Raw genomic sequence first — 20,603 nt, 5'->3', positions numbered from 1 at the left:
CAACATCGTAGTCGCCAGGCTCCAACTGCCGCGCGTGTGGAGTTGCTTCGTTGCTTTTATAGCCAGCGCGGCGGCTCGCTCCCAGTTGCTCCAAGCTGTGCACAATTTAACGGCCAGATGCACATCTGCTGAGCCAATGTCCTGCTCATTGCGTTCTAATTTGATTTTGATTGAATTGAAGTTATCGGCAATGTGCAGTCGGGGCTGACGTCATGCCTGGGACACGGAGTGACGTCAGCCGAAGGATTCATTCATGAATCCACGCTGTGGAGTTTGCGCACAGAGTGCCAAAGTGCCAAAGTGGCGACTTCCCTTCGTCGTGCAGTGGTGCACATGTGCGATAAGCGAAATTCAATCAATCAATGAGCAGCAGCAAATTGAAGCTCATCGAGCAGGAAGTGCCTGGGGCCGTGGGCCGTGGGCCCAGGCTCGCCTCGTGCTATAAAAACGACTTGCCGCCGCTGGGTTACTCAGTCAAGTTCTCAAGCCTGCTGGTGGTACAACGAGCCACAGCCACAGAAACAGCCACAAGGAGCCAACTCAGTACCTGAACGGAAACTCTCATCCACTTGCGATGGTCGTGCACGCCAGAAGATTGAGGCCGAGCGCCCTGCTCCTGCTCCTGCTCCTGCAGTTGGGCTGCCTGGACCTGGCCCTGGCCAACAGCAGTCGTCGCTGGGATGACCGCAGCCTGGAGCAGTACGACGAGCGGCTGGTGTACAGACAAGAGCCGGAGCGGCGGGTGGCCCGAGACGATCGTCGCGAGGAGACAAAAGTTCGGCTGGAGGAGCGCTCGCTCAGTCGGGAATCGCAGCGAGTGGAGGCTCGAGCACTCGTCGCAGGCCAGCAGCGTGAAGCTCGCGAGGAGCGAGCAGCTGTGAGACGCGTTGAACGCCGATTGGATGCCACGAACGAGAGGCGCGAGCATCGAGTAGAACGAGAAGAGCGTGACAATCGTCGCGAGGCCAGAGCTACCCGAGACACAGTCCGACGGACAGAACTGCGAAGAGTTGAACGACTAAACTCAGGCAGCTTTATGTCAGCAGCGGAACAGCGAGAGGAACGTCGAGAATCCCAGCGTCTTGCGGAACGAGACAATCGTGAGGAGCGACGTGAAGAACGTGAAGCGGAACGACGGGAGGAACGGGAAGCAGAACGTCGTGAGGTGCGTGCAGGGGAGCGACGAGAGGAGCGACGAGAGGAGCGTGTAGTGGAACGGCGTGAGGAGCGTCGGGAGGAACGAGCAGAGGACCGTCGGGAGGATCGAGCAGAGGCACGACAAGAGGAACGCCGTGAGGTGCGAGCAGCGGAACGGCGTGAGGAGCGACGTGAGAATCGGGTTGGGGAGCGCGTGGTGGAGCGACGTGAGAGGCAAGAGCTTTCGAGGGGACTGGAACGTGACCTGTCCAGGCGCGGCGAGCGCGAGGAGCGCAACAGAGACGAAGTCACGCGCCAGGATGAGCGAGCGGACATGCGACGAGCAGCACGAGACGAAACGCGACGAGTCCAGGTGCAAAGCGAACGGCGAGAGGTAACCAGACGTGACAGCCGCGAGACGAGCCTTCGCAGGGAGAACGAGCGGCGAGCGGAACGCGACGGAGAGCGTCGAGTGGCGAGAGACGAAAGGCGTGAAGTTGATCGCAGGAGGGAAACCGTTGACAGGGAGAGCAGGCGACAGGTGGAAAGGCAAGAGCAGCGACAGATCGAGCGCGATGTCCGACAGAATTCAAGACGTGAGGAGCGTGAGGCTGGCATCGAGCGAGACAATTTGCGGGAGGAGCGTGTGGAGCGTGTGGAGCGTGTGGAGCGCGAGGCAGCTCGTGACCGTTCCGAAGTTCGACGCTTGGACAGTCGCAGGGACAGTCGCGAAGAAGTGCGTCAGGAGCGAGAACCCTCCGTCCGACGTGAGGCTGAGTCCTTCCGTGGCGAGCAGCTGCTGGTCGGCCCACAAAAGACAGTCAAGGGCTGGCTGAGCCACGGCAAACGTGAGCTGCTAATCACCGGTCAGTTCCTGCTCCTCGCGGCGCTCTACCAAAAGTCAACCGCCAATGGCAAAGGACTCTCTGGTGGCAGTCTGGGGTAAGTTTTTGCATGTCTTTTGTCCATTTTGTAGCTCAACTAATGAATGAACATTCGACGTGTTGCAGCGCACTGGGCGAACAGATTCAGGGCTACCTGCAAGCGATCGGCTGCTAAATCCACCAACGAGCCACCAGTCACCACGCAAATGCACAAAAGGACAACGCAACGAAACCACAGAGCAGCGAGTAGCAGCAGCGAGTAGCGCACTCGTTGCCGCACGCAATGTAAAACTTAATCCCAAAAACTGTTACTCTAACCTAAGCCACAAGCATAACGAAAAATATACCTAAGGCCAGATACTCAGTTGAGAATTCTGCAACTGCAACTGCAACTTTGTTCTTGGGTTGGTCTGCGGCCTAATTGGAGCCTGCACCCAGATGGGTGTCCGTCCGGCTGTCCGTCTGTCCGTCTGCTTGTGTGTGTGTGCATTGGGGCTGATAAATTTCGCACATATTAGATGTTCTGGTCTCCTCATTCATCTCTTTGGGTTTTCAAGAGATTTCCCCGGTTGGAGGTAGCAGGAGAACGGAGGAGGCCAGCCAGCCAGCCATCCTTAATCAGTGAAAGCAACACACAAATTTTGCACAATTTTCATCTTTTGGGGATTATTTGAGCCGAGTGTGTGTGTGTGTGGCAGGATGTGCAAGGATGAATGTGTGGCAGCAGGCAACTCACTCTGCCAAATATAAATATGCTCCGACTCGTCCCCAATCACACGGACAGGCGCCGGCGGAGGGGCTTCCTATTTGTTGGCTGCTTAAGAAGGCGTTTAATGATGTTTTCCTTTGCTGCTGCTGCTTGTGGGGAGTGGGCAAATATCATAAAAAATGCAATTTTTCAATATTTATGCGAACTAAATAAGTGACGAGAGGGACACAGATGCAGCGACACAGACCAGCCACCAGGCCAAACATGAAGCTCGCGCTGAGGGACACTTCAGGGCAGGGACTGGGGGCTGCTGCTGAGGTTTGCTTTATGCTCCCGCACACTCCCGAATGCAGAACAACATCAATTCTGTGCCAGAAATCATAAATTTCAATAAAATAAAAGCAGCGAAGCGCCACATAAGTACGTGTAGCAGAAGGGTGCAGCTGTGGGCGGAGCCGGGGGGCACTGCCACGCTTCAGTTGGCTAAGTAAAAGCAACAGCCAAGTGCAAAGACAGAAAAACTCACTGAGTTTTGTATACACTGAAAAATAGTTGAGTAAATTATATGGTACAAATATTAGACAGAAAATATTTCCAAATGTTTTTCAACATTTATTGCCACAAGAGTTTCGGCTCTCTCTCTCTCGCTCTCGCTCTCTCTCGAAAGCAAAGACAAAAAAGAGCGAAAAGCGAAGCAGCGAAATTCCCTAGTTTCGAATGAGTGTGTGCGTGTGAGTGTGTGCGTTGTGTGTTTGTGTATTTTGCATAATTTAATGGTTGCCGGAGAGCAGTAGCGGGTGGGGGGTAACACTGCGACCCCAGCCATAAAGTGGCCGACGGCAGGGCCCCCAGACAGGGATGCCGCAGGATGCTTTCTATCAAGTGAAGGTAACGGCCGAAACTTGCCAAATATTTCATGAGGCAAACGCGGCAAAATGTGTTGCACACAGCTCAGCGGGAGAGTGGGATCCTGCCGCTGCTGCTGCTGGAAAAGCCAAATGGTTTTTCTTTTCTTGTTTGCCATTTTATAAATTATCAATTTCACTCGTTCAACGGCAAAAGGCAAAAGGCAGAAGGCAGAAGAGCACAAGAACCGAAAAGGCAGCAACAAATAACGGAAGAAAGGTGGAGAGTGGGAGCGTGGGAGCGTGGGAGCGTGGGAGAGCGGAGCGTGGGACAAAGAGCGCGGAACAGAGAACGCGGAACAGAGAGGAATGGTGGGGGGGCGCGGAGCATCGCACCAAATAAATAAATGCAATAAGTGAAGGCAAATGGAAAATGTTGCTGCAAAAATGGTGAAATTGTGAAATTGGGTAAAATTGGAAAAAACCGCAGAAAATTGCAACAGAAATTCGCCAGCGACACAAAAAGGAATCGAAAATCCTCCACAAGTTGCCATTAAATGTCAATGGCTGGTGCGGCGAGTGGGGAGCAGGAGGAATGTGCAGTTAAATAAAAATCAAAGCGGTTTACGTTATCAGCAAACGATTGAACCCCCCCCACCCAACGGATCGAAGAATTTTGCGTTGACAGAATCTAGACCCCACCCCGCACGGCACACCGCACACCGCACACTGCACTTGGTGGCTGCGTAGAGCAAATGCGATATTGGTTTATGCAACAGACTTTTATGGGTGCACCAACCAGAGCTGAACAGGAGACAGGAGTCGTGGCAGGAGGTCGGAGAGTGACGTGCAGTGAAGTGAAGTGAAGTGAAGCGAGCATTTGGCAATGCCAAACTTTGACAGAGCCACATTTTGGCAATGGAAAATTCAAACCCAAGCCCAAAGCCCAACCAAAGGTTGCTCTCGGCTTCCCGTCTGCCGTGTGCTGTGTGCTGCTTGCTGCTTGCTGGTTGGGTGGCTGACATCAATCGCAGTTGTGCACATAAATTTGCTGTTCACGTACATGAAAGCCGAGAGCGACGAGCGACGGGCGACGAGAGCCTGCAATCATCCTCAAATATTGTCGCAGAGCAGATCCCTGGTTGCCAGTTCCCAATTTTCCAAATCCAAAAATCCATTTTCTAGATCCTACACTCGAAATAATTATTTTGGAGGAAGTTCTCTTTGTGGCACAAAGCAAACATTTAGAGGAGTTTCTTTTAAGAATTTTACAGCATCCAAAAATCTCTAAGTATTTTGTATTTTTATTTTTATTTATTTTCTTTGCGCTCTGTGCAGCACTTTCTTTTTTTTCAATTGAAAGTCAACCGCATGTCACTTTTTGGATAGGCACAAAGTGTGCTCTTTGCTCGCACTGCCACTGCCACTGCCACTGTCCCTGCTCCACGCTCCTTTCACCTGTTCCAATGATGCCATTTGCTGGCTGCTGGCCTTAGCCTTAGTTCCCCATCTCTCTCTCCCTCTCCCACTGTTCCAGCCGAGTTTTATGGGTTTTTAGATATTTATAGATTGCAATCACACCCAATCCCGCTCTTTGCCACTCTCTTTCGCACTCCTCTCTCTTCCACTCTCTCTCCCTCTCTTCTCTGTCTTCGTCTTGCAGTCGAAAGTGGCTGCCGTCTGCCACCGAAATGGATCTTCGAGGGCGAACGTAGAGGTGTTTTCTCTGCTGCTGCTGCTGCGCAGCGGAGCATACAAAATTGCTGCACTCAGAAACGAGACGAGAGACGAGAGAGACTCTGGCAATGGTTGGGGCGGGCAGGCACCCTAAACGATAGAAGGCAAAGTCAATTTAGTGAAAATAGGGGGGGCGGGGACTTGTGCAGCAAGTGAAATGTCATAGCCAAGGCGAATGTGCTGCTCCCTCTATATATCTTTTCCGATTCACACAGCGAACAGCTGTCATTGTCAGTGGGCCACATGCCACGCCACGCCAGAATGTTGGCCAAGCTGCACTTTTTCCTTGCAAAAATAATTCCTCTTTGCCAGAGTTCGGCCAGCACATGCAATGGGGGCTGACTCTCTCTCTCTCTCTCTCTCTCTCTCTCTCTGTGTTTGTCTGTTGTTGTTTGTGGAGAAATGGACTCCTCGGACCAAGTGTGACTTTGGCACTTTTTCGATACTGAAGTTGACTCTGGGGGAGCATTGCATCGAGGCGCAACAAATGAAGCTGGAGGAGCGCACTTGCAGCGATTATAGCAGCCCGCCTTGAGGCCGAATGCTGCACTGCCACGCCCACTTTACATACAACTATCCAGCATGTCCCTCTATCCATATGGACAGTGGAGAGTGGACAGTGGAGAGTGGAGAGCGGACAGTGATGAGGATTCAATTTGAAATGCACAAAAGCAGCAAACAAACTTGAATTTGGAAGCGTCTACGTGACCAGGGAATATAATATCACATCGTAGCATCCATGGTGGGGGGGGGGGGGGGATATGCCACGTACAAAAAGTGCACACAGGAAGTGGGATTATCTACGAACAGTTTTGGGCAGGATATTGAGCTGTTCCAGTTGGTGCTCTTCTTAGGGGGCCTTTACTCCATCCACCACCCGCCAGTGGTTAACTTTATGCGGAATTAAAAGCAACAAAAAAGAAGCACACTTGCAGTGTTCTCCTCTTTCATCAATATTTCACCTTTTGGTTCAACTTCATTGAACTGCGCTTCATCGGAGCTTCAGTTGAGTAATCCACGATCCGCGACAAAAGCCAGAGAGACAAACGACAGTTACACCTGCAGGCAGACAGAGAGAGAGAGCGCTTGAGCGACGGCGGCAGAATAACAGATCGAGAGTGAGTGGGCAGCAGAAAGTGAGAGGAGAGTGGCAGAGTGCGGGCAGCGGAATGAGATAGTGCTAAAGCGACTGGGCGGCAGAATCTGTGAGTGCAAGAGCGACGATGCGGCAGAGTGAGTGGAAATGGAACACGAGAATGCGAGAGCGGGTGAGAGTGTGCGTGTGAGTGGGCGGCAGAATAAGTAAAGAGCGAGAGTGAGAGCAAAACTCAACTGTCAATGGCAATTTATGCGATGATTGGACACTGTGTGGGAGAGGGGGACGGCGAAGCAACTTCGCATGGCGGAAACATATAAAAAAGGTGTTGATGGTAGACTGGCTGGCTGGCTGGCTGCACAAATTGCATTCACGCAATTCGGGAAAATGGCCAGGCGGTTGCATGCGGGCCAGGATCAAACCCCATCGAATCCCGTTCAGAAGCGTTGCAGTTGCAGCTAATTAAACGCGAAAATTGCAGGGGGGTGGCGAGTCGAAATTGTTGCCAATTTGACAGCAGCTGCAAATGGATGGTGGGGGGTGGAGTGGAGAGTACGGAGTGGAGAGTGGAGAGGTTCAGGTCGCGAGGCCTGCCCAGCAGGCTATTAGAGCAAATTGCGGACTCAACTGCTCCGTTGAATGTTGCTGTTTGTCGATGTTGCTGATGATGTCGTTTTGTACTCGACGTTGTTTCCAATTGGATTTCAATTCAGCAGCGGTAGCGGCAGCCGAAAATTTAATTGAATAGTAGAAGGAGGAGGAGGAGAAGGATCCTCCCCAGTGGATGCGATTGAAATGGAAACCTAGGCCCAGGCCCAGGCCCAGCCAGATGCAACCCAAACACCCTTTGGGATCTCCTGGCTGCAGTGGGACTCGAATTAGAATGGTAAATAATTGCAGCTGGCGTCATTTCAATTAGGCGCACACCCAGCCCCCCCGCACCCGTTGCTAATTGTATGTCAGTTACACTGCGAGAAATGGCCCAAGAGCCAAAGTGCCGTTGCTGCCAGAGGTGTAAATGTGTGCTCTCTCCCTTTCCCTCTCCCCCCTCGCTGTGCCAACACCGAAATTGAGTGGCCACAACGGACCAACTTCAACTCAGCTGCGCCCCAGTGGCCAGTGGCCAGTGGCCAGCGACGTTTTCCGTGCAATTTGCCAACTGCACTCCAGGGAGGCAGTTGCACTTCGCACTTGGACAGCTAATGGCAAACGATGAGGAAATATGTACATGTATGTTTGTGCCATAAATCAAGTTCATCAATTTCATATACTTGCCACCTTGCCACCTTGCCACCTTATGTAGCAGCCACAAATCACTCAGTGTCTGGCGCAGTTCGGCGACTTCATTTCAGCGCCATTAGCCAGCCAGGCAAGAGGCAAGTGGAAACTGCTCCTAAGCAGCCACGAAATTGATAATTGATAAGGTCCGCAGCAGTTCCGCCAGTTGTCCAGCCAATCTCCCCTCAAAGTGCAGTTATAGCGGTGCTAAGAGGGGAGGGCAATCATAGTCGATTTGCCACAAACAAAATACCCAAAACAAACCGAAACTGTGTTTCGTCTTCGTTTTCGCCTTCGGCACGGCCGAACCATTGCTGCGGCGAATTCAGAAAAGCTTTGCAGCGACAGCGACAGCGGCAGCGGCAGCACAGCGCCAGGCAGCATTTACCGTTTCACTTTGGGCTTTCGCTTTGGCTTTGGCTTTCGCTTGGGGTTTGTAGTCTGCGGGGCTTGAGGCTGAGCTTGAGTGCCGCTCCTGCACCTTGTACTGAGTCATGTCAGAAGTTGGCAGCGTTTACTTCATTGTGCCTAACACTTTCCGCTGTGCCCCCATCCTGCCGCTGGTGTTGCAAAGTTGTGCGGCATGCTGATGTATGCTCATATAACTTTGCCACTAACGAGACTCATGAGCTGCATAATAATGAGCCAAAGTCCAGTGCCAGCTGCCTGGCTGGGGGGAGCGGCAGTCCTCCACTCTCTAAGCTCTTGTGTGGCTGCATTCATTTCGCATTTATCGACTAAATATGCCCGAGCATCAATCAGTCAGGAACCCACCTTCCCGGGCCTGGCCCATGAATGGAGTTCGTGCGATTAATCAGCCAACTGATTTTGCCCAAACAATGCAAGTAAATGCGGGCCAATTATTCATATTTCCTTGCCACTAAGCCCCAGGAGAGGGAGAGAGCCAGACCCAGAGCCGGTGGAACTCTCAGCACCAAGACAAAATATTTGGGCAAATTCTTCAACTGAAACTGGGTCCACACCGCAGGCGAGAGCCAAGAGGGCAGAGGATTAAAGTTGAGATTTGATGGCAGGATATTTGTGGGAATTTTGAGAATAATTTCAGAGTTTTGCTGGGATCTGGGAGCTGGGAGCTGGGATGCTTAAGCCCAGTCCATCTCCTGTGTCTTATTAGGCTCGGGCGTTGGACTGCACTCTCCACATGCTTGGCCCTGAGTCTCCTCCAGCTGCTGCTGCTGTCGGATCAGGAAGGCATTTCTTTTGATTTGCTGGCGGACACGTGTGTTTGTCGTTGCAAATGGAAAGCAAATACAGCAACGGACAAGGCAGCATCCAGAGAGCAGCGAGAGCAGCAGCGAACCCATGTCAACTTTAATTGAATTTGATGGAACGGATATTTAGCAGAGGCTGCGCACCATTTACACCATTAGGTGTAGGCCCTTCCACACAACATGATGATGATGATGATCCTTTGGGGGCTCCACAGCAGAGGAAAAAGCTTGCACTGCTTGAACACCGTGCGCGGGCCTTTCAAATAACTTCACGGCAAGTCGTTTATTTTAATCAACTTGGAGAAGCTGCTGCCAGCTGTAACTGAATTTTGTTCAACAAGTAAATGTTGGGTGTGCATTGTGCAGGGTGCAACTGTGTTCCAGCTGGTGGAGTAAATCAAAACCAGCATCCGAACTGCCAGCGAACTGCCAGCGAACTGCCACAGCTGCAACTGCTTCACCTGCTGCTGGCTGCTGGCTGCTTGCTGCTACTGCTTGCCAGCCTTTACACTTTACGTTGTATTGCAATATTGCCAGCCACATTGCGCCAACTGGGGAGTATTTATTAAGTCATAAGCACCCCAAGCCGCATTCGCACTCCGCTGCACTAAAGACGTGCAGTTCGCACCTACACACACACACACACATACACACGTATAGCTACAGCTGAACGAAGTCATACGAAGACGTTGGGCTGCGGGGAAGTTCGCCACAAAACTTTACTCGCTGGATGGTTGGGGGGGGGGTGGGGGGAAGAGCACAAAGTGCACGGCGAAGAATGGCGAAGCGAAGCGAAGAACAACAGCAGCGAAAGCAGCAATGGAATGGGAATGGTAATGGGAATGGTAATGGGAATGGTAATGGGAATGGTGTGTGGAGCGAACGAGAGCGGCGGCTGCCATTGAATTGAATTAACACACAGTTTGCAAAACATTGTGCACAGGGTGCTGCTGTAGTTCTTACACTGAACTCCGGCAATTATTGTTAGGATGAGTATTCAAGCTGCTGGCTGCACGTTCAACTCCACACATGTTGCACATTCCCCAAGCAGCAACCAAGCGGAATAAGCTCGGCAATAACTAATTGAATTATGTGGCCAGCAGAGACAAGACTCAACTTCCACTCCCAGCTCCATCTGCTGCTGCTGCTGTTGCGTTTGAACTCATTGACTCGGAATTGGTGGCCCCATTGGATGAGCGTTTTGTCTGCCATTTAATTGCCTGATTATCACTTCGACCTGGGCAGGTATCCCATCCCATCCTATCCCATCCTCTGCATGCACAACTGAAATGAAATGTACGCTTAATTAGCTGCGAGCACCGACTTTTTCATGTGGCTCACATGCAGTCCACCCCCCGCATCTTCCCAAATGAGTTTGTGCACAAAGGCGTGGGATGGGAGCCCTTTACCCGCTGGGCAGCGACAATACCACAAAGGACAGGCAGGGCAACGGGACCAGCGCTGCAGCGAGAGCGGTCATTGCACAAAAGTTGGGAAATACCGGAACCACTTAAGCCCCCCCGCCACCCTATTCCCACACACGCCATGAGAGCATCAGAGCACATCCCTCCCCCGCCGCCGCTCTACGCCACTCAGCTGTACACAAGTATTTGTGTTCGTGTGTGTCCGTGTGTGTTTGTTTGTTTACTCAGACTCCACATGCGGACGATGGATATGGATGTGTGCCGTGCGGCAAAGAGTCAAAGCCATCAGCAGGATGTGGTGCGTGTGGTGGAAGGTGGTTGCAGGCACAGGCACAGGCACAGGACATGACAGGCAGCAGGACAAAAATTCAGTGCATGACTCGCCTTTTTGCCGCAAAAGTTGCAGCTTTCATCAAATGCAATGAAATATTTCACATAATGAACATTCTCTTGAGCCACACACACACATAAGCCGAGTGGGTTACGCATGAGTTGGCACGTGAGACTGAGAGCTGGCCAATGAATCGATGAGAGTGGCAGAGGAAATCGACAAAAAAAAGAAAGAAGAGAGCGAGGAAAACAACATACATATAAAAGAGAGAGAGACAGAGAGAGAGAGAGGCGGATAATAACGGGATAATGCGAGCACAGACCCAACGTGGACACGAAAATCCACACAAAAGAGCACATGAAATCCACACAAAAGCTGCTTGCTGTGGGAGAGCAACGAACGGATTGCCGCAGCGCGCGCGTTTGTGTGTGTGTGTGTGTGTGTGTGTGGGTTGGCCATTCGCATAGCTAATTAATTTATGTGATTTAAGTTTGATGGATTTGACCCTAAAACACTCTGCTTGACATCCGAACCCAAATAAATATCAACTGACGGAGAGAGCTGAGCCCCCGAAAGTCGCTTTATAATCTTGTTAATTTTTAATCTTTCAATCAGTTAAGGGCGCAACCCGCAACCCGCACTCCCACCCCTTGATTATGTTTGTGTAGAAAAAAAACAAAAAAAAGGGACAGACAGGCAAAAGATGAACTTTCTGAATCTGTGGGTTTCGCTTTGCAAACTTTTCCAATTGCTGTGAACCAAACAAATTGATGGCCAACTTTTGATTAGTTTCTTCAATTTGTAGGCCTGCCTGCTCCCAATCGGTTGCATTTAGCATTTTTCTTTGTCTTTGTCTTTGTCTTGGCCTCGGGTTACCTCTCATATCTCTGCATTCGGATTAATTGGCAGCCGCCTCCGCATCAGCTGTCCGCATGCCAAAATCTTCCAAAATATTCACAAAGCAAACACCAAAAAAAAAGGAAAGGGGGGAAAGCTGCTGCTGCATTTGCATTTTGCCGGAAAAAAGTTTCCTCTTTGGTGCGGTCCGAAATTGCCAAGACAAACTTCCAGGCCACACAGTCGGGTCGGGTCTGGTGTGGTCTGGTCTGGTTCTGGGTGGCAATCGGACTGGAGAATTGTGCGGCTACAGCTGCACGGCACCCACGCAATTAAGTTGCATAAAAAGTTTGTTACACGATTTGCAAGTTGCAACTGGTAGCCTGGCAACCGCCTCCGCATTCGCATTCGCATCCGCCGCAATCGCAACTCTCGCCGCTCTCGTCTTTGGCCAAATGCTGATTAAAATATAATTGGATTCTAATTAATGCTAATTGATTTGTGCGACATGTGCCCCAAGTCATGTCTCCCCACTCTCCACTCTCCACTCTCCACTTTGCACACCAAATTCCCATCATGGATGGTTCGGCATGTCCCATTGTATGCACTGCTTGGGCTTGCTTGGGGTGGGGTGGAGGCGTAGAGCACCTTTAGATATACACAGGCCTGTGCACACATACATATGTGCATACATATGTTTTCCAGTTCGCCAGTCCAGACAAACTAAAGACCACAACACACACACACACACTGCCGAACACGGAGGAAGCACTATACATATGTACAAACATATTTGGAAGACATCCAATTAGGCGCTGTCAAATGGTTTGGCATTTGAAATGCGAACCAAAGAATGAATCTGCTGGTCGTTCTGCCTGCAGCCAGCACAACATTTCGACGATCCGTTTCTCCACTCTCCACTTCTACACTCTCCACTGCTCCACTCTCCGTTTATGTAAGCCAGAGAACACAAGAAATCAGTGCGTAAGCGTCGCGACGCTTGTGACTGCAGCTAAAGAGAGAGAGAGAGAGAGAGAGAGAGAGGGGGAAAGTGACTGCAGAGAGAGAGAGAGAGTACTGCAGAGAGTACCTGCAGTAGCGTAAGGTAACTGTAACTGTTATTTACTTTATTGTTAAATCAAAGGAACCTCTGAAATACCTCATTTAGAATCAAATTACCAATCAAGTCACAAGTAAAGTCACAAAATTTAATTTACATTTATTTTAGTTTTCGCAATGCTGCCTCTAGCTCAGACATCGATCCAGGGTCAGCGCAAAGCTCGCGATCTTGGGCCACGTAGCGGTTTTAGCTTCATCAACTGCCGACGGTAAGCGAAGGAAGGGAGGCAACAGAGAGGCACGAGCGAGAGAGTACAAAATTTTCCACACAGCAATGCAAAGCTTTTGGCTGAGGGCTATCAGCCGCCGAAGGCTGTGCGCACTGGCACCTCCATTGTGGGCATCACCTATCTAGACGGCGTTATCCTGGGCGCCGACACGCGCGCCACCGAGGGTCCCATTGTGTCCGACAAGAACTGCTCCAAAATTCACCATTTGCAGCAGCACATCTAGTGAGTGCCGCCCATACCCATTCCCATTTCCATTCCCATTCCCCTTCCCACTCCAATCCCCTTTTCCATTTCCATTTCCATTAGCTGCTGTGGCGCTGGCACTGCTGCCGACACCGAAATGATGACCATGTTGACCTCATCGGAGTTGGATCTGCACGAGCTGAATACGGGCCGGCAGGTGCCGGTGGTCTGTGCCAGCATAATGCTGCGCCGCACCCTCTTCCGCTACCAGGGGCATATCGGGGCCGCACTGGTCATGGGCGGCGTGGACAGGAGGGGGCCACAGATCTACTGCATCTATCCGTGCGGCTCCAACGATAAGCTGCCGTACGCGGCCATGGGATCGGGCACACTGGCTGCCATGTCCGTGCTGGAGCATGGCTGGAAGCCGGATCTCGACCAGGAGCAGGGCAAGCAGCTGGTGCGCGAGGCCATCACGGCGGGCGTCCTCAATGACCTGGGCTCCGGCTCGAACATCGATCTGTGTGTGATCACCCCGGCGGGCGCCAGCTACCTGCGCACGGACACAGTCGCCAGCGAGCGGGGCGAGCGGCAGGGCAAGTACTGCATCAAGCCGAACACCACGCTGGTGAAGTCCACCTCCGTGCGGGGCATCCTGGTGGCCGCCGAGCGCTCCTATCGCGTGTCCGTGGGCTCCTCCGACCTGAACTTGAGCGCCAGCTCCTGGCCCACACACTCTGATCCCGATAACGATGAGCTGGGAGTATCTGGCCAAAGCGAGCAGCAGCAGGAGGCGGGGGGAGCAACTGGAAAGAAGAGGCAAGCGGATGACCAATAGGAATCCACAAATCTGGACAAGATTCTCAACAAATTATTAGTTTTCACACAATTTATAAATATGCACGTACATATGCTCAGGTCTAACCGTTCAGCCAATACATAAAAGTTCTAATTGCATTTTGGGCATTTATTTAGTAAAGTTATAACAGTTTTGGTTTACATTCTAACAGTTTCTGCTGTCTTTGCCTGACGCTCGCTCTCGTGATCTTCATTCTGCTCTCTCTCTCTCTCTTGTAAGCTTACCTGGCATATATGTACATACATATGCACATACATATGTGCGTTTTCCCGTTGCTGCTTTTGTATGTTGCTGAGCGGGCGGGCACGTGACTCAAAGCTACAAACATTTCAACAATTTTAATGTTTATCCAAGAAACTTGGAACGGGGCTCGGATGGAAGACAGAAGGAAATTTGTTCTTTACACTGAAAACAAACAAGAGCACGAAAACAGCACGAAAATGAATGCAAATATTTTAAATTGTTTGTGTAAAAACTGTGCATAAACATATATACATATGTAAGTATGTGTTGTACCTATGGCTATGCATGCATGGACGCTGTTCGCTTCAAACTCGATTTTGTTTGAGTTCGAAGCACAGCTCGAAGCTTTGTCCGCAGTGTAAGATTAAATCAAAGTGCAGCTGGCGACCAGTCTCTCCCATTGTGTGGAGAGTCTCCGCTGCTCTGTGTGTGTCTTGTGTCTCCACTCCACTCCTCTACGCTGCTGTGCCTGCTGCTCAAAAATAGTTTGAATCTTTTGCGATTTCCACATCTCGTGGCTCCTCATCCTCATCCTCTCCTCTCTCTCTCCCACTCCAGGTAGTGCATTTGAAAGCGAATATCTGTAAGTTCTCAACTGCTGATTGGCGACGAATGCTGGCAGAGGATTTAGCCAGTTGTCATACCACAACACCCCACCCCACCATCCATCCCACTCCATTCGAGTCTGCTTGTTCAAACCGGGCCGTGTACATGCTGCTGTTGCTGTAATCGAGGTCCGACCGTTGTGGTGTCTGCTCTGCTGTGTGTCTTGCTGCTCCATGTTCCATGGCAGCTATCAAACGATGAACTGCGAAACGTGTAAATATTGTCCTGGTCCTGGTCCTGGTCCCAGTCTCTGTGCCCATGCGACTCCTTCCGGGTTGAAGGGCGCCTGCAACTCGGGCCGGGCGGAGACCAGCATCATTATAAGATTAAATCGCAGTGCTTGGGCGCAAAGGATGCTTTCGCTCTCGCTCTCGCTCTCCACACATCCTCTGCCAGAGCACGTGGCAAAGGGGCAAGGTTTGATTTTGTTTTGTCGCTTGTTTGCCATTCGCTTGGCTGCGTCGCTTTGGCCTTCCTTTGGCTTTCCTTTTTACCCGAGTGAGTGTTCACTTTCCGTGGCAGCAGCTGGAGAGAGAGAGAGAGAGAGCGTGTTCCACCTTCCCATGTTCCCCATGTTCTGCTTGGTTCTTCTTGCCAGCTGTCGCTCTCTCTCACTCTCCACATGTGTGTGTGTGTGTGTGTGTGTGTGCACATTTTAAATTAGATTTCTGTGTGCACTGGCACATGCACCCCTTCCCCTGCTCCACATCTGCAGCTTGGGTTCCACCTGCTGCTGCTGCTGACTCCATCTGGTTCCGGTTTCTGTAATCGAATACCGAAACATCACAGGATTATCATTTCGCTTTTTGGTGGTCAGCACAAGCAGGGGGCGCAATCGCTTCTAATCCTAATCCTTTTGCTGTACGGCTGCAGCTATTGGATTACATTTATTATTTAGAGACAGAGAGACAGAGAGACAGAGAGAGAGAGAGAGAGTCCAGCAGCAGCTGGCGAACTAATTGAATAATAGCAGTAAGAGCCACCTGCCACCTGCCACCTGCTGCCTCCTTGCTTCCCGATGTCCTCCAGCGAGCTTCGAGCTCCGAGCACAAGCGTCAAGTGCAATTGAATTGAAATCGTGCGTAGCCAAGGGCAGCCAAGGAAGGCGACGGCAAGGGGGTCAGGGGTCACATTTGACTAAGGAGCATGAAGGCATGAAGGAGCCTCCATATCCGCACCCTCTGCTGCCCAGGTGCCCCAAGGAGCAGCTTGATGTGGGAGAGGTCCCAGCCGAAGCCGAAGAAAAAGAGCCTCAGCATATCTTATTTATGTGTGCATAAACCAGGATGTGGCTGTCGCTGTCGTCACTCGATTGCAGCCCCAAATCAGAGCCGAAGGACAGTTTGCTGCCCACTTTGGGAGCCGCAATCAGAACGTTTCACTGCCCCAAGCTGGCTGGCAAGAGGGCGGCGGGTAGCGGGTAGCGGGTAGCGGGTAGGGGTTGCTTTTGTTACTTGTTTTGTGGCGCCTAGGCCCAGCCACCCGGCTGACTGGCTGACTGGCTGCGAATGCATGCCACGTCAGAGACTGACGCGAACGTGCTTCACAGCTTAAACAGCCGTGGGGCGTGCCCAGGCATATGGACAGCAGTGTGGCATGGGGCATGGGTGCAAGGTGGACGTTGAACGTGCCATCAGCTGTAGGGCGTGGTCGTAGGCGTGGCCCGGCATTCGCATAATCAGGGAATGAAATCAGAAGCGGCTTCATTATCGACAGCAGCTGGAGCGGCGTCTAATTAGCGCGTCGAACGGGTCCGCTCCTCTCCTCAGCTGCAGCTTTGTCCAGCTGGAAAATGCGAATATGCGGGAGGGTGGGAGCGAGAGAGCGAGGGAGCGAGGGAGCTTGGATGCGGAAGAGATTTGAAGGCAGAAGCTGAAGCATCCCCCCGCTGGAGTCACGCTCGAAGGACTGCCACTTAATACATAATATCGAGTGGCATTCAACAGCATCGAGCAAGATTCATTATCAAATGTTGAATTGTGGGACTTTCACCTATAATCCCTCTGCTAGGTGGCACCTCCTTTGGCTGCTTTGCTAATTGGTGATTTATTCGCCTAATTGCCACTGAGCCGAGTGGCTGGGGGGTCCTTGTGCTCATTGTTCTATTGACAGGCAGCTGCAACGAGCTGCTTGCATGCTGCGCCAGGTGTTGCCATGCCAATGCGAATCGGAACAATGAACATTTTCCATTTTGGCGTGGAGGCATGGGCCTTGCCAGGGCTTGCCCTGCCACTCATCCGAAGCACAATGCATTGCATGTTTATCCTCTTACATGCGAAGCAGCCCCAAAGCCTTCTACAATCTGCAGTCGCTCCCATTGCATACCCAATTAGACAGTTACTCCAGTTGTTGTTAATAATCTACGAAATATTGAGTGTTCAATGGCAAACCGAAAACTATTTGCACTCAGTGTAGGCAATCCGTTACCCTCCGCTCTTAATACAATACACATGCATATGCGACAGAGAGAGAGAGAGAGAGCGCGCGCTCTTCAACGTAGATTTTGAGTGTGGAGTCCAAGAGCTGCGATAAGTTCCATAATTGGGTTGCCAAGTGCCAAGCCACAAAAGCAAAACAAACGAAAAATAAAAGAAACGAAAAGTTCTTTGGCCGAGTGTGTCGACACTGCGAATACCCCTGGAAATGGTCGCATAATTGTTTGGCTATAAATAAATATATTTAAATGCTCATATTTATTGTATTGCAGTTGTAAACGAATCAATTCTTGGCATCCATTCTGCTTGTACCCTGGTTCTGGTTCTGCTGGTTCTACAGCAACGTCACAAAGGTTTTGATACAATCGTGGGGGGCTGGGGGGCGTATAATCTGCTGGCCGGACTCGTCCAGAAATTCGTCGTAGCGGATTGTGTGGATCAGCTCGTAGCCGAGACGCTCCATCAGGCGGGCGGAGTAGCTGCTTGAGCAGTCGCTGACCACCAGGCGATGACCCTGGGAACGGGCGAGTTCTTCCACGGCCTTCACGAGGAGAGCGGCCACGCCTCGGCGTCGCAGCGTGGGGTCTACGCCCACGGCATGGACATGCATGGCCGAGGGTATGCCGTAGCGCTGGCAAACGTTCGTCTGACGCTCGATCCGCGTGAGCAGGGAGAGGATGCGGCCCCACTTGGTGCCGGCATGCTTGACCAGTTCCTCGGTGAGGTGGTCCGCCTCGTGGGCATCCTTGGGACCGGCCACGAGGGCGCCAACAATGCGAGTGCCGCCCTGTAGGGCGATCAGGCAGGCGCCGTGCGGTATGTTGGAGAGCAGAAATTCCTTGTCGGCCTCATCCGGCTCCGGGGGACTGCAGCCTACGGTCAGCGGCTCCTCGCGGTAGTAGTGCTCCAGGAGGAACTGCATCATTGCCTGCCCATCGCCAGATCCCACAACACGCACTTCTATATCGTCCGGTACACTCATTATTTGTTTCTTTTTTCCGATAAGCAGCTGGCGGAGGTAGCGGCAAGCGAATAAACACGTGAAAGCACAGTTTGTCGTACTAAAGGTGGTGGGTGCGTTCGCTCTTCTTTTTGTTTTGTTGGAAGAGCGCGAGCGGGGAACGTGGAACGTTTTAACGGAACTGATCTCTGCTCTCACAATGCTCCTCTCTCTCTCTCACTCTCTCTCTCTGTGGACTGTGTGTGGACTGTGGACGCCAAGAACGCCAGCAACACGTGAATTATTGTTGTTGTGTAGGTCATGTACAATCAGCGCGCACAGTGGGAATAATTGTGATTTGAGTTGATTATATTTGTACGCAATATTTTAATATCATATCTATGAATAAAGTAATCGTCTCTCGTGTTGCTTAGTGTCTCTAGACTTCAGAGCTACTTACCGGATAAAGGACGTGTGTCCAGGGGGGGCCTAACAGAGGAGGAGCTTTCCATTTGGACGTGCTACGTGCGCCATTAAGTCGTTCGTCGAAGTATCGCTAATGGAGGATTGGCTCCCACTGCTACTGCTGCTGCTGCTGCTGCTGCTGCATCGGAGCCATTAGGAAAGGTATTAAAGAGGCTTAAGAGACGAGGCAAGCACAAAGGCAGGACATCGTCCTGTCTTCCGTGCCACGACAGGGTAAATAAACAACAGGCGGAACAGGAAGCATACAAAAAACGACTCTGGAATACCCTAGCCTCCATTTGCATGTCGTTCGATGAGGCAGGATATGGCCCCCCCGCATGCGATCCATCGGATAGCAGTGTATGCGGGGAGGAGTAGTTCGTCGCGAGAGCGGAGGGTGCGGCAGCACAAGTGTAATCCGCAAACTACGAAGCGACATGGACAGGGCACAAGCATGGGAGGAAGGAGGATGGAAATGGGCTTGGCCAGGGATTATGCCACTGAAACTTATAGAAGTGAAATCGAGCGCGTGAAGCGTAAGTGGCGGCCATTGTCCACCTCGAGCACATTTCTAATTATACTGAGAGAGGGAGAGAGCGAGCGGGTGGCAGTGGGTGTGGACAGGACAGGACAGAAGGAGGTGGAGGAGGAGGAAAGAACTAACCGAAAATGTCCAAGCAAATCAGGCAAACAAAAAAAGAAATGCTGTGCTGCACAATGAAAGCATTACGACTGGAGAATGCTGTGCCATGGTTGGGGGGGAAGTGCGAGTTTTGGGCCAAGTGTCCTTGAGCATGTTTTTTTTTGGCAAATGCCCGAACGAGGAGGAGGAAGCAAAGCTTAACATTTACTTCAGGCTTGAATCTCTCTCTCTCTGTCTCTGTCTCGCTCTTCGCCGCCCAAAGCTCCTGCGCCATTTCGCCGCACTTCGGCTTGGTTCGCCGCCAGGCGAGTCAACGGACATTGAAAAGCAGCCGCCTCGCCGTCGAGGCGTCAGAACAATTCGTGCCGCGTGCGCGTTCGGTTCGTTTTTCGTGCTCTCCTTGCTGCTCCTTGCCTGCTCTTGGGTCCTCGCTCTCTGTTGGGCTGGTGTTGCCGTCGCTGTTTCCATGTCCGTGTCTGCTGTGTGTGTGCGTCCGATTCCGATTCTGATTCTGATTCCGCTTGCGAGTGAAAGTAAACAAGTCGCAGAGGCGCCGGAACATGTCCTTCCTCCCTCCCACGAGCAGCACCAGCCCCAGTGGGCTGAGGAGCGACAGGCAAAAAGTCTAAAAATAAATAACACACAAAATAAAATAGGAATCTATTTGTTACGTGTTTCTCGTGGCGCTGCGTTAATGAAGAATTGCCTCTTGTTTTTTTATAGTGACAATTTAAAGAGCACTCGATAAGAGTTGGGAAACATTTGAGGAGCAATCCACAAGTAAACACTCGACAGAGCAGAGAGGTCCTCCAAGCGCTGACTAGAATGTCGAGACGGCCGCAACAGTTTGGCCCCCGATGCTGGGTGATGCCGCTCCTGGGATTATACCTACTCAGCCACGGCCTCCGTTGCGATGCTCGGGCGGTAAGTGTTGGATCCACACACATATTTTTTCCATTTCCATATTAGTAATAATAATCGTAGTAATAAAATATTAAAATAACACAGCTGGAAACTGAAATTGAAGAGATAATAATTATGATTTGAATTGCTTGCTGAAGATGGTTTCACTTCCCGTCCTACCATAATTATGTAAATTGCAACTGAGTGGAGGGATAAATGCAGCCAAGACTCCACTCAGACAACTGCAACTGTCGCTGGCAACTGTCTGGCTATCGGTGTGGAAATCCATCCCCATCCCCATCCCATTCCCATTCCCATTCCCATCTTTCGCTTTCAAATTAACCTCTCGCTTAATTTGAAGATTAAATTGCGGTTGCTTAGCAGCGACCGGGCAGAGGGACCAAGTGCTGGCTCGAGGCATACGCTTTGTGCCCGACCTGACCAACGCTTGCGCCCCCCCCCCCCCC

At 51.4% G+C, this 20,603-nt stretch overlaps 4 protein-coding genes across 4 annotated transcripts in view; 3 read left to right on the top strand and 1 right to left on the bottom strand.

Annotated features, from left to right (window-relative positions):
* Positions 1-489: 489 nt before the first annotated feature.
* On the top strand, positions 490-2,407 carry LOC117580788 (trichohyalin). The gene is made up of 2 exons (XM_034267484.1): positions 490-2,079; positions 2,148-2,407. Exons 1-2 carry the CDS (start codon positions 575-577, stop codon positions 2,194-2,196), a joined length of 1,554 nt encoding a protein of 517 aa, XP_034123375.1. The 5' UTR covers positions 490-574; the 3' UTR covers positions 2,197-2,407.
* A 10,287-nt stretch (positions 2,408-12,694) lies between these two features.
* LOC117580822 (proteasome subunit beta type-7) lies at positions 12,695-13,999 on the top strand. Its single transcript, XM_034267542.1, has 3 exons — positions 12,695-12,838; positions 12,902-13,081; positions 13,166-13,999. Exons 1-3 carry the CDS (start codon positions 12,747-12,749, stop codon positions 13,878-13,880), a joined length of 987 nt encoding a protein of 328 aa, XP_034123433.1. The 5' UTR covers positions 12,695-12,746; the 3' UTR covers positions 13,881-13,999.
* Positions 14,000-17,405: 3,406 nt separating this feature from the next.
* LOC117580786 (dopamine N-acetyltransferase) lies at positions 17,406-18,231 on the bottom strand. The gene has a single exon (XM_034267482.1). It carries the CDS (start codon positions 18,165-18,167, stop codon positions 17,520-17,522), a length of 648 nt encoding a protein of 215 aa, XP_034123373.1. The 5' UTR covers positions 18,168-18,231; the 3' UTR covers positions 17,406-17,519.
* A 1,367-nt stretch (positions 18,232-19,598) lies between these two features.
* LOC117581090 (proteoglycan 4) overlaps positions 19,599-20,603 on the top strand; it is an 18,637-nt gene continuing 17,632 nt past the window's right edge. Inside the window, exons 1-2 of the mRNA XM_034267976.1 lie at positions 19,599-19,613; positions 19,957-20,157. Of these exons, the coding sequence (XP_034123867.1) occupies positions 20,059-20,157 (99 nt within the window). The 5' untranslated portion in view covers positions 19,599-19,613; positions 19,957-20,058. The remainder of the gene's footprint in view (positions 19,614-19,956; positions 20,158-20,603) is intronic.

The sequence above is a fragment of the Drosophila guanche genome, unplaced genomic scaffold, assembly GCF_900245975.1.
Source record: "Drosophila guanche unplaced genomic scaffold, DGUA_6, whole genome shotgun sequence".
NCBI classification, from domain to species: domain Eukaryota; kingdom Metazoa; phylum Arthropoda; class Insecta; order Diptera; family Drosophilidae; genus Drosophila; species Drosophila guanche.
Note: the sequence above shows the minus strand (reverse complement) of the source record. Positions and strands in the feature narration are given on the sequence as shown.